The 13,051-nt window shown below is 42.6% G+C and overlaps 2 protein-coding genes across 2 annotated transcripts; one reads left to right on the forward strand and one right to left on the reverse strand.

Moving 5' to 3' along the window:
- Positions 1–182: 182 nt before the first annotated feature.
- On the forward strand, positions 183–5,962 carry lrrc47 (leucine rich repeat containing 47). Its single transcript, XM_061769309.1, has 7 exons — positions 183–807; positions 1,395–1,844; positions 3,075–3,191; positions 3,286–3,401; positions 3,704–3,806; positions 4,329–4,418; positions 5,225–5,962. Exons 1-7 carry the CDS (start codon positions 238–240, stop codon positions 5,444–5,446), a joined length of 1,668 nt encoding a protein of 555 aa, XP_061625293.1. The 5' UTR covers positions 183–237; the 3' UTR covers positions 5,447–5,962.
- A 2,810-nt stretch (positions 5,963–8,772) lies between these two features.
- On the reverse strand, positions 8,773–12,135 carry LOC133476083 (L-rhamnose-binding lectin SML-like). Its single transcript, XM_061769322.1, has 9 exons — positions 12,026–12,135; positions 11,580–11,612; positions 11,423–11,491; positions 11,182–11,317; positions 10,414–10,523; positions 10,304–10,348; positions 10,067–10,199; positions 8,954–9,057; positions 8,773–8,850 (listed from the first exon to the last, which is right to left on the reverse strand). Coding segments are annotated over exons 1-9 (666 nt in total). The 5' UTR covers positions 12,060–12,135; the 3' UTR covers positions 8,773–8,848.
- Positions 12,136–13,051: the final 916 nt, after the last annotated feature.

Genomic DNA, 13,051 nt, shown 5'->3' on the forward strand with positions numbered 1-13,051 from the left:
GGTAACAAATCTAGGCTTTGGGGGTACACATTGTTTTACTCAGTATTGGTAAAGCAAGATAAAATTACAGTCGTTATATGTATTTTTACTTTCAATCGTTCTTCTCCCCGTTGAAGGACGCAAATTATTACGCAAGATTTTTATTATTTAGTGTGCAAAGATCTTTTGTTTCGAAGACTTTGAACGGAAGCTGCGGATTTCCTGGTTAGCCTGCTAGCAACAGTAAGAGTCGCCAACATGGATGCAATGAAAACATGGCCAGAAGTGGATAAAGCAGCGGCAGAAAAGAGACGTGAACTTGTTTTGCAAGGGGCTACAGCCGACAAGAAGATTTCATCACACGGGGGTCTTCCGTCTGCCATTTATTCCCTCACGCTGCTTAATTATCTCGAGGTTAGCCAGTGTCCGAGTTTGACGGAGATCCACGAGAACATCCAGCATCTGACAAACCTTCAGAGTCTCATCCTGTGCAGGAATAAACTCGCATGTATCCCAGATGTCATCAGCAGCCTCAAGTCCCTCAAAGTTCTGGACCTGTCATCCAACAATCTCGGCCTTTTACCGGATGGCATCACGCAGCTCCAGGAGCTAACCACTTTGAACGTGAGCTGCAACCGTTTGGAGGCTCTCCCGGACGGACTGAGCCACTGCGCCAAGCTTTCTAGCGTCAACATGTCCAAGAACCGCATCAGCGGCTTCCCGAGCGATCTGTACTCGGAGCGACTGGACCTGCTCAGCACCCTGGAGGCCTCGGATAACGCCATCGTGGAGCTTGGCAGAGATATTCACAAGTTGTCAGCTCTGAAGGTAAAAGTCCACACCATAACATTTGTCATTTATTATGTTCGTATTGAACTAAAGTGAAAGTTTTTGTCGAAGGGGAGAGTGAGATCAGCCAGGCAGTAGCAATCATATCAGGAGACAGTTGGACGTGGCAGAATTGAAGATATTAGAATGACTATAGTAGAATTTTTTTTTTCCACTAGTAGTGCCACTTTCAACCTACTGGTATGCCATTAAACATTGCTATTACCATAGGGGGGGTGGGGTGGAGTAGTCATTATTTTACACAGGGGGCAAACAGGATTTTATGACAAAATTGTTTGAGAAGTAAATGATAATATTACCAGAAACAAATTTTAATATGAGGAAAAAGGTAATGCAGTTTTACAAGAATACAGATGTATGATAGTCATGGTATTACAAGAAAAAATTTCAATCATAGCATTTTGTTGCCTCTTTGTAATATAGTTGTAATATAACATGAGCATGAAACAAATAGAATTCAGTCCCCACTGCAATTCTTCACAGCATGCTGAAGTTGCTGCATTATTACAAAGTGCTACAGTCAATTTGTGACCTGAATTTGGTTCTACCGGTGTCCGCCATCTAAGGTGCTAGATCTCTCCAACAACCAGCTGAGCGACATCCCATCCAGTCTGAGCGACTGCCCCAAGCTAAAGGAGATCAACTTCAGAGGCAACAAGCTGAACGACAAGCGCCTGGAGAAGATGGTGAATGGCTGCCAGACGAAGTCCATCCTCGACTACCTGAGAGGGAAAGGAAGGCAGGGAGAGGAGAGAGGCGACATGGATGGGGGACGGAGTGTGAATGACAAGAAGAGGAGGCAACAGCAAAAGAAGAAGAGGGAAGAAGACCATGATGAGTTGGAAGAAGTCAACAAGATGGTGGTGAGGGTTCTCCGTGTTTCCGACGCTCCTGAGGCACTCACGGTCAGAGTCAGCGCGGAGGTGAAGGATGTACGACCTTACCTGGTGTGCTGTGTGGTCAGAGGCATGAACCTGAAACCTGGGAGTTCTCTCAAGCGGTTCCTGGTGGCACAAGTAAGTCCGCTGGGTATAAAAAATTAAAAAAATGCTTGAATCAAGTTATCGTTTTTTTGTTTGTTTTACTGTTTTGACAATCATTATGGGGCCAAGGTGTTTTTAAGCAATGGAAGCATTGGCAGCAACCAGCAGGGGAGGGCACATTTAATTTAGACCCAATCTACCTTAACAGGTTTCTGTATACATTGAAAGGGTAGAACACATCCATCCATCCATTTTCTATACCTCTTGTCCTCATTAAGGCCGCGTGTAAGTTGGAGTCTAGCCCAGCTGACTTTGGGCCAGAGGCGGAGTGCACAGGGGACTGATTGCCAGCAATCACAGGGCACATACGGGTTAAAAAAAAAAACTTGTCTTCGGATTCTGGATAACACGCAGTACTCTGCGTTGGCCCTGTCGTACAGGGTGAAGGGTGAGCGGTGGATCAGTTGCATGGCAGCAGCTTTTTGGGACATATTCTCCTGTTCATGTGCAAGTCTTCTTTTTATGCACCTGGCTCCAATTCGCCTGTAATGAAAGCGCAAATACTGTAAATAGGTGTGTTGTTTAGCGAATAGCTGTTAGGGTCCACTGAAAAAATGCCAATAGGTGATTTTGTGAATGTGAACTGCAAATAGTTGGGGGCTCACTGTAAAATGTAACCTTTATTTGTCCCGGTAAGGCAATTGAGAACAGATTTGCAATGACGACCTGGTTATATGGCTCACTGGTCAATACGAGATAATAATTAGGTTTCTATCTTATCTTTCTTAGAAATATTTAATTATACAGGCAGCATGTTGCCCGAGTTGTTAGCACATCTGTCTCTCAGTTCCGCGGTTCTGGGTTCGAATCTCGGATCCAGCCTTCCTGTGTGGCGTTCGCATTTTCTCCCCGGGCTTGTGTAGGTTTTCTCCGGATACTCCAACTTCCTTCCACATTCCAAAAACATGCATGGTAGGTTAACTGAAGTCCCTAAATTGTCCATAGCTGTGAATATGAGTTTGAATGTTTGTTTGTCTCTGTGTTCCCTGATGACCAATCCAGGGTGTACCTCGCATCCAGCAAAAAATCAGCTAGGAAAGGCTTGAGTTCACCCGCAACCTGAATAAGGACAAGCAGTGTCGAACATGGATGGATAGAGTTTAATCAACATTATTTTCTAACCCAGTCACACCCACTCATAAAATAAAAAAGAACAAAATGTGGCAATGATGTGACTGGATGGCAATTTTTTTTTACCTCCAGACAAAACTTCATGAGGACATATGTGGGAAGAGGACCATTGCGACCATCGCCACTCATGATGTGCAGCTTCTCAAAGGTCCGCTGGCCTATGACGCCAAACCTCCCACACAGCTCAAAGTAGGCTAACATCAAACTCTGTACAATTCTGATGGGCAGAAATTCACCAGTCTTGTAAATTGAAATCAGGGCCCCTTTCTTCCTGCCTCATCAGATCGTGCCGCTGGGTCGGAAGGAGATGACGGCTGTCGAGCTGATAAAACATCTTCAACTGGAGGCTGACGAGCTGAGGAAGCAGAAGAAGAGGCAGAACGTCACTGGTCTCCACAAGTCAGTCCCGAAAATTAATCACACCATTTCCCTCTGTTGGGAAAAGAATTTAAGTCCACCTAAGGACCTGAAGTAGCAAAGAAGTGTTGAAATAGAGTGGATATAAACTGTCTACACAATAACTTTGCATTTGAACAGGCATGTGTAGGCTTTTAATATCCACTGCAAGTGCATTTCAAAATATTGGTGACGCTCTTATATTTCCTCCAAAATCTCAAGTACGCCTGACATGTTACAGTATCTTTCAGTTTTAAATAACTTTTTTTTAATGAAGACAATACATGCTTACCACCTTTTTCCAGATACCTGCAGCTTCTGCAAGGAAAAGCGCTATATCCCTGTATTGTGGATGCAGAGGGACACGTGATCTCATTCCCGCCTATCACAAACAGTGAGAAAACCAAGGTGTGCCATTACTATGAAACAATTATATCACCATTTAGGATTTTCAGAAGTTCAAAGGGCGTACTCACACGAGGCAATGCTCGAGCCCAATTGTAATGCGAGTGTTCCTTGCCAGTTATGCGTGATAACAACAACCTTGCACAACAGAAATGAACAGATCTAACTAGAACAGAACTAGAAATAATCCACAGACTGTGAGTGGGGGGGGGAGATGCACATGCACATGCACATGCACAGTGATGCACAGGCACATGAGCGGGTGTAATGTTGTCATAAAGTCATGAATGCAATTCAGTTGCTCCTCTCGTTATTCACGATAACTCCCCACCTCGCACAAAAGAAATAAACAATGAAGTGATTGCAAACCTAAACATTTAAAGAGCAATGTGAGTGCAGGCCATCGTGGGAAGCAGAGTGGGGAGGGGGGGTTGGTGGGGGATCTTGCCAAAGTCCGGCACTGTTCAAATGAGCTTATGTGAAGGAGCACGCCCTGGATCACTACTTGCTGATTGTCCTTTACAGATCAAGAAGACAACCAAAGAATTGCTCTTGGAGGTGACAAGTGCAAACAGCCTGCAGACCTGTAAAGATGTCATGGACGCTCTGATTGCAGTAAGCCTCTTTTGCTTAAAATTACATGACTTTATCATTCACATTTTAAGAATGTCATTCTTTGAAATAGGTCATGACATTTTCCCAGTAGTTTTGCCTTATGATTTGTAGATTTAGATGAGGTTGTGTGTCTGTGTCATGCTGTTTTTAAGCCAACAAAATACTATTGGTCCATACACTTTACTTCTACTTCGATTATTTACCATGCCCTTTGATTTTCATATGAACTGAAAAGCGAGTGCTCCTGCGATGCACTGTTGACATATACAGTACACATTAGGTCACCGTCAGCAGTCCATTCTGTGTGAATGAATTTTGTCCCCGTAATAGTTTCTCTATTTTGGTGGCAAACAGGGGCCCTCCAAGAAAAGTGTTCGAGGGGATCATGACTGACACAGGCCTAAAAGAAAATATGTATTTTCATCTTAATTTTAGGCGGCCCAATGTGATATTTTTTCATGGGCCCAAATCGCTGGCAACAACTACTAAAACATATGGATTGTCATGACACTGCACCACAGACTTAAAACAGTGAGATTTTCAGACCTGGAGGGTGTGATTTGGGAGTGATATGCAAACAAACCGACAATTTATGAAATAATGTGGTAATCCGCAAAGGTTGAATCTCTTTCATCAGCCATGGCCTGGATGATTGAGCATCTACTTCGACAAAATAAAGTGGTAGATTTATTTTCAATACAAAACCTTTGTCTGCAGTTAAGGTGAATATTGTGTTCTTGCTCTTAAAAGCTAAAACAATACACTTCATGCTAACCTCAGTTTGCCCGTTCCTGTTTTCTTTCCAGAAAATGGCAGAGTTGAACAAGTTCACAGCCGAGCATCGAGAGGAAGCGGGGTCTGACGGAGAAGGGGGCGCCCCACCGGACACGACAGCCAGCGCAGACGCGTGCAGTGAACTGATTATCCAGCAGGTCCGAACGGTCGACCAGGATGGGAACCTGAAGGTGGTCTACCCGTCCAAGACAGACCTCTCCAGAGATATCTCCAACTTGACTGTCATTTGGTAGTACTGTACAGCAATCCCCCAGTCTTGCGCTGGGACTGAAGCAAAAACTCGAAACCCCCTCTAAAAATGCATTTTTCTGTAGTTTAAACCCGAAATTATCCTCCCACACCCTTAAAACTAATTCGAGACAAACATTTATTCAAGTCAGTGTACCAGTGAAGATACAAACATGATAAAGCTGTCCAGTTTTTCCTTACAATGCAACCCAATATTGCTGCCGTTGGACCAAATCTGTGTCCAAATTTGGTCAATGTCATTACTTATTCACAAATTGATACTATTGGCCAATCCCCTTATTTTTGACCAATCTAAAGTGTTGGAAATGGCTTGCTCTTTTTGAGGATACGTGATTGATTCAACAAACATGCCGTTTGTGTTTTCTTGAAAAGTGGTTTTGGAGATAGTGATCCCTCATTTATCGCGGGCGTGAGGTTCCAGACTACCCCCGCAATAAGTGAAATCTGTTGTGGCGGCCATTATTTTTTTTTTTAAATCATATTAAAGCTGTATGAATCGCCCAAGTCTCACACTTTGTAATCTTTCCCACACTCTAAACAGCTATCACACTCTTAAAACTCGATACTGTTAAACAAAATTATATAAGGGTACTGACCTACTGTACTTAATGCCGATTTCAAATGTACTGCTCAAACAGGTAAAGGATTTCTCTTTCAATGTCGAGAAGTTGCTCCTGTTCAGCTCGTTAGTTGCTACCATCTTCCTCTGACGCTTACTGCGTACCTTTAGAAGGTAGAACGTTTGGGCAGCATAACAGGACTTGAAGTATTCCAATGATAAACGACGAGTCTAATTGTCTCACATTTATTTATTTAAGTAACAAGTTACTGTGAGACGTACGGTGTCAACAAACAAATCTCAGCGCTCAGTAAAACTAAGCTCGTGTACTGTACAGGTATTTTGCATGTCTGTTTTGATTTTTTGTTTTAGTAGGTTAGAAAATGGTTATTTTAACATACCAAAAACAATTTAGTGATATGGTGAATTACAACCCCAATTCCAATGAAGTTGGGATGTTGTGTTAAATATAAATAAAAACAGAAACAATGATTTCCAAATCATGTTCAACCTATATTTAATTGAATACACTACAACGACAAGGTATTTAATGTTCAAACTGATAAACTATGTTTTTAGCGAATCAGTAACTTGGAATTTTATGGCTGCAACACAAAAAAGCTGGGACATGGTCATGTTTACTACTGTGTTCCATCACCTTTTCTTTTAGCAACATTCAATAAACATTTGGGAACTGAGGACACTAATTGTTGAAGCTTTGTAGGTGGAATTCTTTCCCATTCTTGCTTGATGTACAGCTTCAGCTGTTCAACAGTCCAGGGTCTCCATTGTCGTATTTTACCCTTCATAATGCGGCACACATTTTCAATGGGAGACAGGCCAGTCTACTACCCGCACTCTTTTACGACAAAGCCACGCTGTTGTAACACGTGCAGAATTTGGTTTGGCATTGTCTTGCTGAAATAAGCAGGGGCGTCCATGAAAAAGACATTGCTTGGATGGCAGCATATGTTTCTCCAAAACCTGTATGTACCTTTCAGCATTAATCGTGCCTTCACAAATGTGTAAGGGACCCATGCCATTGGCACTAACATAGCCCCATACCATCACAGATGCTGGCTTTTGAACTTTGTGTCCATAACAGTCCGGATGGTTCTTTTCCTCTTTGGCCTGGAGGACACGACGTCCACAATTTCCAAAAACAATTTGAAATGCGGACTCATCGGACCACAGAACACTTTTCCACTTTGTATTAGTCCATCTTAGATAAGCTCAGGTCCAGAGAAGCCGGCGGCGTTTGTGGGTGTTGTTGATAAATGGCTTTTGCTTTGCATAGTATAGTTTTAAGTTGCACTTACGGATGTCGCGTCGAACTGTATTTACTGACATTGGTTTTCTGAAGTACCCATGTGATATCCTTTACACATTGTCAGTTTATAATGCAGTGCCGCCTGAGGGATCAAAGGTCACGGGCATTCAATGTTGGTTTTCGGCCTTGCCGCTTACATGCAGTGATTTCTCCAGATTCTCTGAACCTTTTGATATGGACCGAAGATGATGAAATCCCTAAATTCCTTGCAATTGTACGTTGAGGAACATTGTCCTTAAACTGTTCGACCAGTTTCCTCACGCACTTGCTCACAAAGGTGAACCTCGCCCCAGCTTTGCTTATGATTGAGCAATTCAGGTAAGCTCCTTTTATACCCAATCATGGCACCCACCTGTTCCCCAATTAGCCTGTTCCAAACAGGTGTTTGATGAGCATTCCTCAACTTTCTCAGTCTTTTTTGCCACCGGTCCCAGCTTTTTTGGAATGTGTTGCAGCTGTAAAATTCTAAGTTATTGATTTGCTAAAAACAAAGTTTAGTTTGGACATTAAATGTATTTGTAGAATATTCAATTAAATATAGGTTGAACATGATTTGCAAATCATTGTATTCTGTTTTTATTTACATAACACAACATCCCAACTTCATTGGAATTGGGGTTGTAAAAATCCATGATGCACAGAATCCGTAATAGGTGAACCACAATATAGCGAGGAATTACTGTACAAGGATTCCACCCACCACCAGCAGTATATGTTTCAACTGAGTTGTAAATACGAATTATGCACGATAAACTAGTTAACGCTTAAGTGCAAGAATACATCACGTGGCATTTGACCCCCTTCCAGCAGCGCTTGGGCTCACGCAGTGCATTACATTTCTGCATCCATAGGAACATGACTGTCCCCCAGCACTTCAGAAAACAGGTCATTAAAAACAAAGCGCAATAGCATCTGTGAAGATTGACGCGTTCCAATTAAACAGGTCAAAGGCCGCAGTCTTTAACAATAATAGTGGGGGGGGAAAATAAATTTTTACCTTGTGACAAATTACATCCCCCCCCAAAAAAAATAGTTTGTACCCTTCCCCAGATCTGTGCCTCGAGAAAATCCAGTCTCAAGTCTACAGAATTCCTTCGACTCCATGCTGCACTGTCAACCTTTAGTAAGGTGTGCCTTTACAAATTAAGTAAAATTTTGCCAGTGAAGCTTTGATTTTGATAAATTAGGGAAGGAAAAAAAAAAAATGCTGCCAGAGGGTTTTTAACAAGGCTCTAAGCAATGTTGAAAACATTTAAGTCACTTTTACACGCAGAGCTTGTGGGACCCACTTCATGCAACACTGGCTTTTAGTCAAAGGAAATTATAAAGTGTCAGAACTTAAGGGTGCATCGCGGAACACCTAATAAAGCAAATAGTGGCTTCCAAAGTTTCCCCAGTTGAACAAGTAGTGAGGTTTGACACTCATTTAATGATCAGTTTATTGAAACAATAGATTCAAACAATGACAGGACTACCTTTGGAGGGCTTATTCGCAGGCTCTGCAAAAAAGGACAAGTCAAATGTTTTGTGCACTCAAAAAAAGTTTGATTGTGTTCATTTTAAAAGCATCTTGTAATGGAAAATATAGTACCAACTACTTACATGTACATGTGTAAGCAACCTCCAAGTACTTGTAGGTGCCTTCACAGGGGTCCCCAAATACTGCGTTGCTGGCTGTTATCTTGCAGCTGGTTTTCCCATCGCACCTATTAATGAAGGCTTCGTTTTGCTAAAACTATTTACACATAATTGCAACTGTCAAGTATTGTCAAAAATAAATAAAAGAATCCTAAAAACAACAGCATGACAGTTATACTCTATTCCTACAGGTGGGAGCAATGTTGATTAAAAATTGTTCAAAAGTGACTGCTGCACACAGGAAACAGTCATCTGAATCAGGTTGGCAACTGACCCAAGCAACCCAACAGTGACAATGGACTACTCAAGCTGCACGTTTAGCCAAAATGGCAATGAGATCTTCCTTGGACCATCCATCCATCCATCCATCCATTTTCTGTGCCGCTTCTCCTCACTAGGGTCGCGGGCGTGCTGGAGCCTATCCCAGCTGTCATCGGGCAGGAGGCGGGGTACACCCTGAACTGGTTGCCAGCCAATCGCAGGGCACATAGGAACAAACAACCATTCGCACTCACAGTCATGCCTACGGGCAATTTAGAGTCTCCAATTCATGCATGTTTTTGGGATGTGGGAGGAAACCGGAGTGCCCGGAGAAAACCCACGCAGGCACGGGGAGAACATGCAAACTCCACACAGGCGGGGCCGGGGATTGAACCCGGGTCCTCAGAACTGTGAGGCTGACGCTCTAACCAGTCGGCCACCGTGCCGCTTCCTTGGACCACATGCCACCTATTTATAGCAAAGTGCATAAACAGTTCTGCAACAAACTAATTTCTATGCCACTTATCCTGTTCAGTGGAAAGGGTGAGCGAGAGCATATCCCAGCAGGGTACACAAGTATTCACACTTTGACAATTTAGAGTCTATTAACCCAAAGAAGGTAGCATGCCAAGGCAATACCCACACAGGTAAGGCTGAACAAAGATTCGAACCGTTGATTGAGGAAGACTTTCTAAATCTGCACCATGCCAGCCGCAAACAAAATTAAAACTGTTCCAGTCAAATTTCTACCAATTACATAGTCCCACGAAGTTGTCAAAAACAGGCTGGCATTTCTTTCCAAGTGTGCTACCGTACCTTCTGGCGACAATGTCAGTTGGGTGCAGGCATTCTGTATTTTCTATCTGGCTCAGGGGCCGTCTGTATGTGCACGTGGTCCGGTCACGGCGTCCGTAATCAGCACCGTAGACCAAAATAGTATGTCCTAAATCTGCATCAAAATGAGTCGGTAGATGAGAAAAATAAAATTTAAAAAAATAGTGTTGAGTCAAAACAAAAACTACAATAGGCGTTGATCAAAACGTTCAGTCTCACCACAATACAAATGTGCCTCTGACGACTCACACGCCACCACAGTAACTGTAAATTAAAAGCATATTAGATATTACCTTTTACATTTATTTTCCATGACGCCAGTGACATACTTGCAGGCAAGCAGGTGAAGTTGGTCTGCAAATATTTCGCAGTGCCAGCACAGGGATCAGGAGTGCGGAAATCCTCCATGATCAATTCACACGATGTCTTTCCATTGCAACTGCAGACAAATGGCATGAAGAAACATAAGGCAGTGTTAGCGCAAACCCCAGCTTACATGCTTAAGTGATCTGAGATCATTCTTTGGCTATTCTATTCAGTCATGTTTCTAATACCAATAATTTAGACTTAAAATGTCTTTCAACCCCTCCCCCCCCCTATTTTTTTTATTGGACTTTTTTCAGGTCAGCTGCAGCATATTTTAGCAGACAAAGAGGCAGGGGTAAACACTGTACTGGTTGTCAGCCAATTGACCAGAAAAATAAAGTCAGCGAAGGACAATTTCGAGTCACCATTTTTTTGCTTTATGAGAAGCTGGAATGCAGAGATCACATGCAAATTGTGCACAGAAGGGCTTTGAAGAGATTCAAACATTGAACCTCACCCACAACAGTGAGGCACATGTGCCAACTGTTCAACCACCCTGTGGCCATTATAGTTTAGCCAAGTCTCTTACACTGACGAGTTCGTTTCACCATTTTCCGCTGTCACTGATTTGATAACTGCCTGTTCAATTACAGCAAAATGCAGTGACATATCTGGTGTTGTCATGGCAAGTTATAGCATAGCAACAAGTTAGGTCACTGTTAAATACATCCACGTTTAAACCAAAACCAGGTTTACAGTTAATGCTTGCCAAATAAGCCCAACGCATGTACTTTGTCTTAAGGTTGTCCACGGTGCCTTGGCGAGCACACTGCAAGTTAGCCAGGTGCTGCGGAGGGTTGCCGTCAGCACAGAGCAGAGCGCTTGTGCGACCATACAAAGCTTGGTCCACGCTGATCACTCCATGTTCTGGAAGTAAGCGACAGCAATTAAATGCAGCACCATTTGCAATTGCAGTCAGTGAAGGTCTTGTGATTGAAATTCACTATAAAAGACAAAATGCTGAACTCTTACCACAGTATAGGCGATGGATGCTCAAAGGGTACCAATCACAGGTGGTCACTTGCTCTGCAGAATCAACAACTGCGGAAAGAAATGCCATTGTATGAATAGGGAGTTAAACAAGGAAATGTACTGCATGTATATGTTGGACATGAACTTCAATAGTCACCTGCTGTGAGGAGCAAACAAGTTGCTGCCAGCACTGGAAAATAAACAGCAATTTAGAGTGACAAAATTGTGGCCACCGGCATTTTTGACTGAATTAGTTCTACTCATTTGTGGCTGGGTGGTGTTTATCATGAACAACAACCTGCTAGATTTGTCATTTTGACAAGATTAATAGATTTAACTTTCTGGATCATTTCATTCAGTGCATTTATTTTGCTCAGGGTCGTACTTACACTGGCGAGACAAGTGATTTGTGTGGGAAGACAAGATGATTACGTTAGGGTAAGTTGTATATTATGAAGCTACAGAGCTTCAAAAACCTAATTTAGCCACATCCAGATTATTGTTTTTTTTTTACTAAGATTGCCCCCCCTCCTAATTCTTCTACTTGAACTCAACAACTGCCTTGAAAGTTGGAACAGATTTGTTTCAAAAGTGAATACTCACGCAGCGCTGAGCGAAGTGTGAAGCAGGAGAACATGTTTAGACAATGCGGTCGGTAGCACTCACGCTGTTCAAAGGAGGATCGGACGTTTTTATAATGACTGCAAGGCTTCCACCCATGCTGCTCATCAAAAGCCACGCCCCCTCACCGCGCCAGCCTTAATTGCAGCATGCATGTCTTCAATCAAGTCTGTAATAGATGCATTTATTTTCCAGTAGAGTGACAGTCACAGCCATTTATCGATAGTGCTCATGATGACTGAAATATAATTCATCATAATAAAATTAACTTAACCATTTTTACTTTATTTTTCTTTTTTTTGTTGTTGTTGTTGATTGCTATGCAGGGCCACCGAATGACTGCGGTCAAGCCAGCCTCCACTTGTAAAGTAGCAGTCAAGCCAGCCGCCCCTAATTTTGTTCCCAATAACACGGACGTCAATGCTCTTTGGTTAAGGAATGCAACCAGCAAGGTTAATTTGAATCTTGAGATGCATAAAAAAAAATTAGTTTATTTGATGTCTTGGGAAAAATAAATGGTAAATAGACTGCGGTTATATAGCACTTTATCGACATCATCACAGTGCCCAAAGCGCTTTAAAAGCCTCACATTCATAAACGTGCCTCAGTGGAGAGGGTTTGATCCTCTACGAGGAAACTACTGGATATTCTGTGCAGCTGTCCCAACGTGGCCCTGGTGCAAATTTACGACAACACCAACAATTACTCAATCTGCACTTTAAGCCAAAATGTAGTAGGATCTTTGGTCCATGCAGTGCCCGCTTATAGTTTCTCAGAAATCAGTTTTATGCATTTATTTAAAAAAATAAATAAATAAATAAATCCACTTTCCACAACAACTTTTGCTCATTGGAGAGGGTTAGAGGCAGAGTAGACGTTGAGCTAATATTCAAACAACCATACACACCTACGGACAATTCGAGACCCCTTTCCCACTGGCGGCGATATCGCCGTGACTCTCAAGACTGAATCCAAAATATTGCTTGCGCTCTCACCAAGAAGACGTCT

Source organism: Phyllopteryx taeniolatus, chromosome 1 (assembly GCF_024500385.1).
Source record: "Phyllopteryx taeniolatus isolate TA_2022b chromosome 1, UOR_Ptae_1.2, whole genome shotgun sequence".
Classification (NCBI taxonomy): Eukaryota; Metazoa; Chordata; class Actinopteri; order Syngnathiformes; family Syngnathidae; genus Phyllopteryx; species Phyllopteryx taeniolatus.

Bases quoted from the DNA above. Each gene is read 5' to 3' on its own strand.
- lrrc47 (XM_061769309.1), top strand. From the start codon at position 238: ATGGATGCAATGAAAACATGGCCAGAAGTGGATAAAGCAGCGGCAGAA. The intron at 3,402-3,703 runs GTCAGTCCCGAA...ACCTTTTTCCAG, and splicing joins AACGTCACTGGTCTCCACAA to ATACCTGCAGCTTCTGCAAG. The intron at 3,807-4,328 runs GTGTGCCATTAC...TGTCCTTTACAG, and splicing joins CAAACAGTGAGAAAACCAAG to ATCAAGAAGACAACCAAAGA.
- LOC133476083 (XM_061769322.1), bottom strand. From the start codon at position 12,059: ATGTTCTCCTGCTTCACACTTCGCTCAGCGCTGC. The intron at 11,613-12,025 runs GTGAGTATTCAC...TTTATTTTCCAG, and splicing joins CACACTTCGCTCAGCGCTGC to TGCTGGCAGCAACTTGTTTG. The intron at 10,524-11,181 runs GTACATGCGTTG...ATTTGTCTGCAG, and splicing joins GTGGACAACCTTAAGACAAA to TTGCAATGGAAAGACATCGT.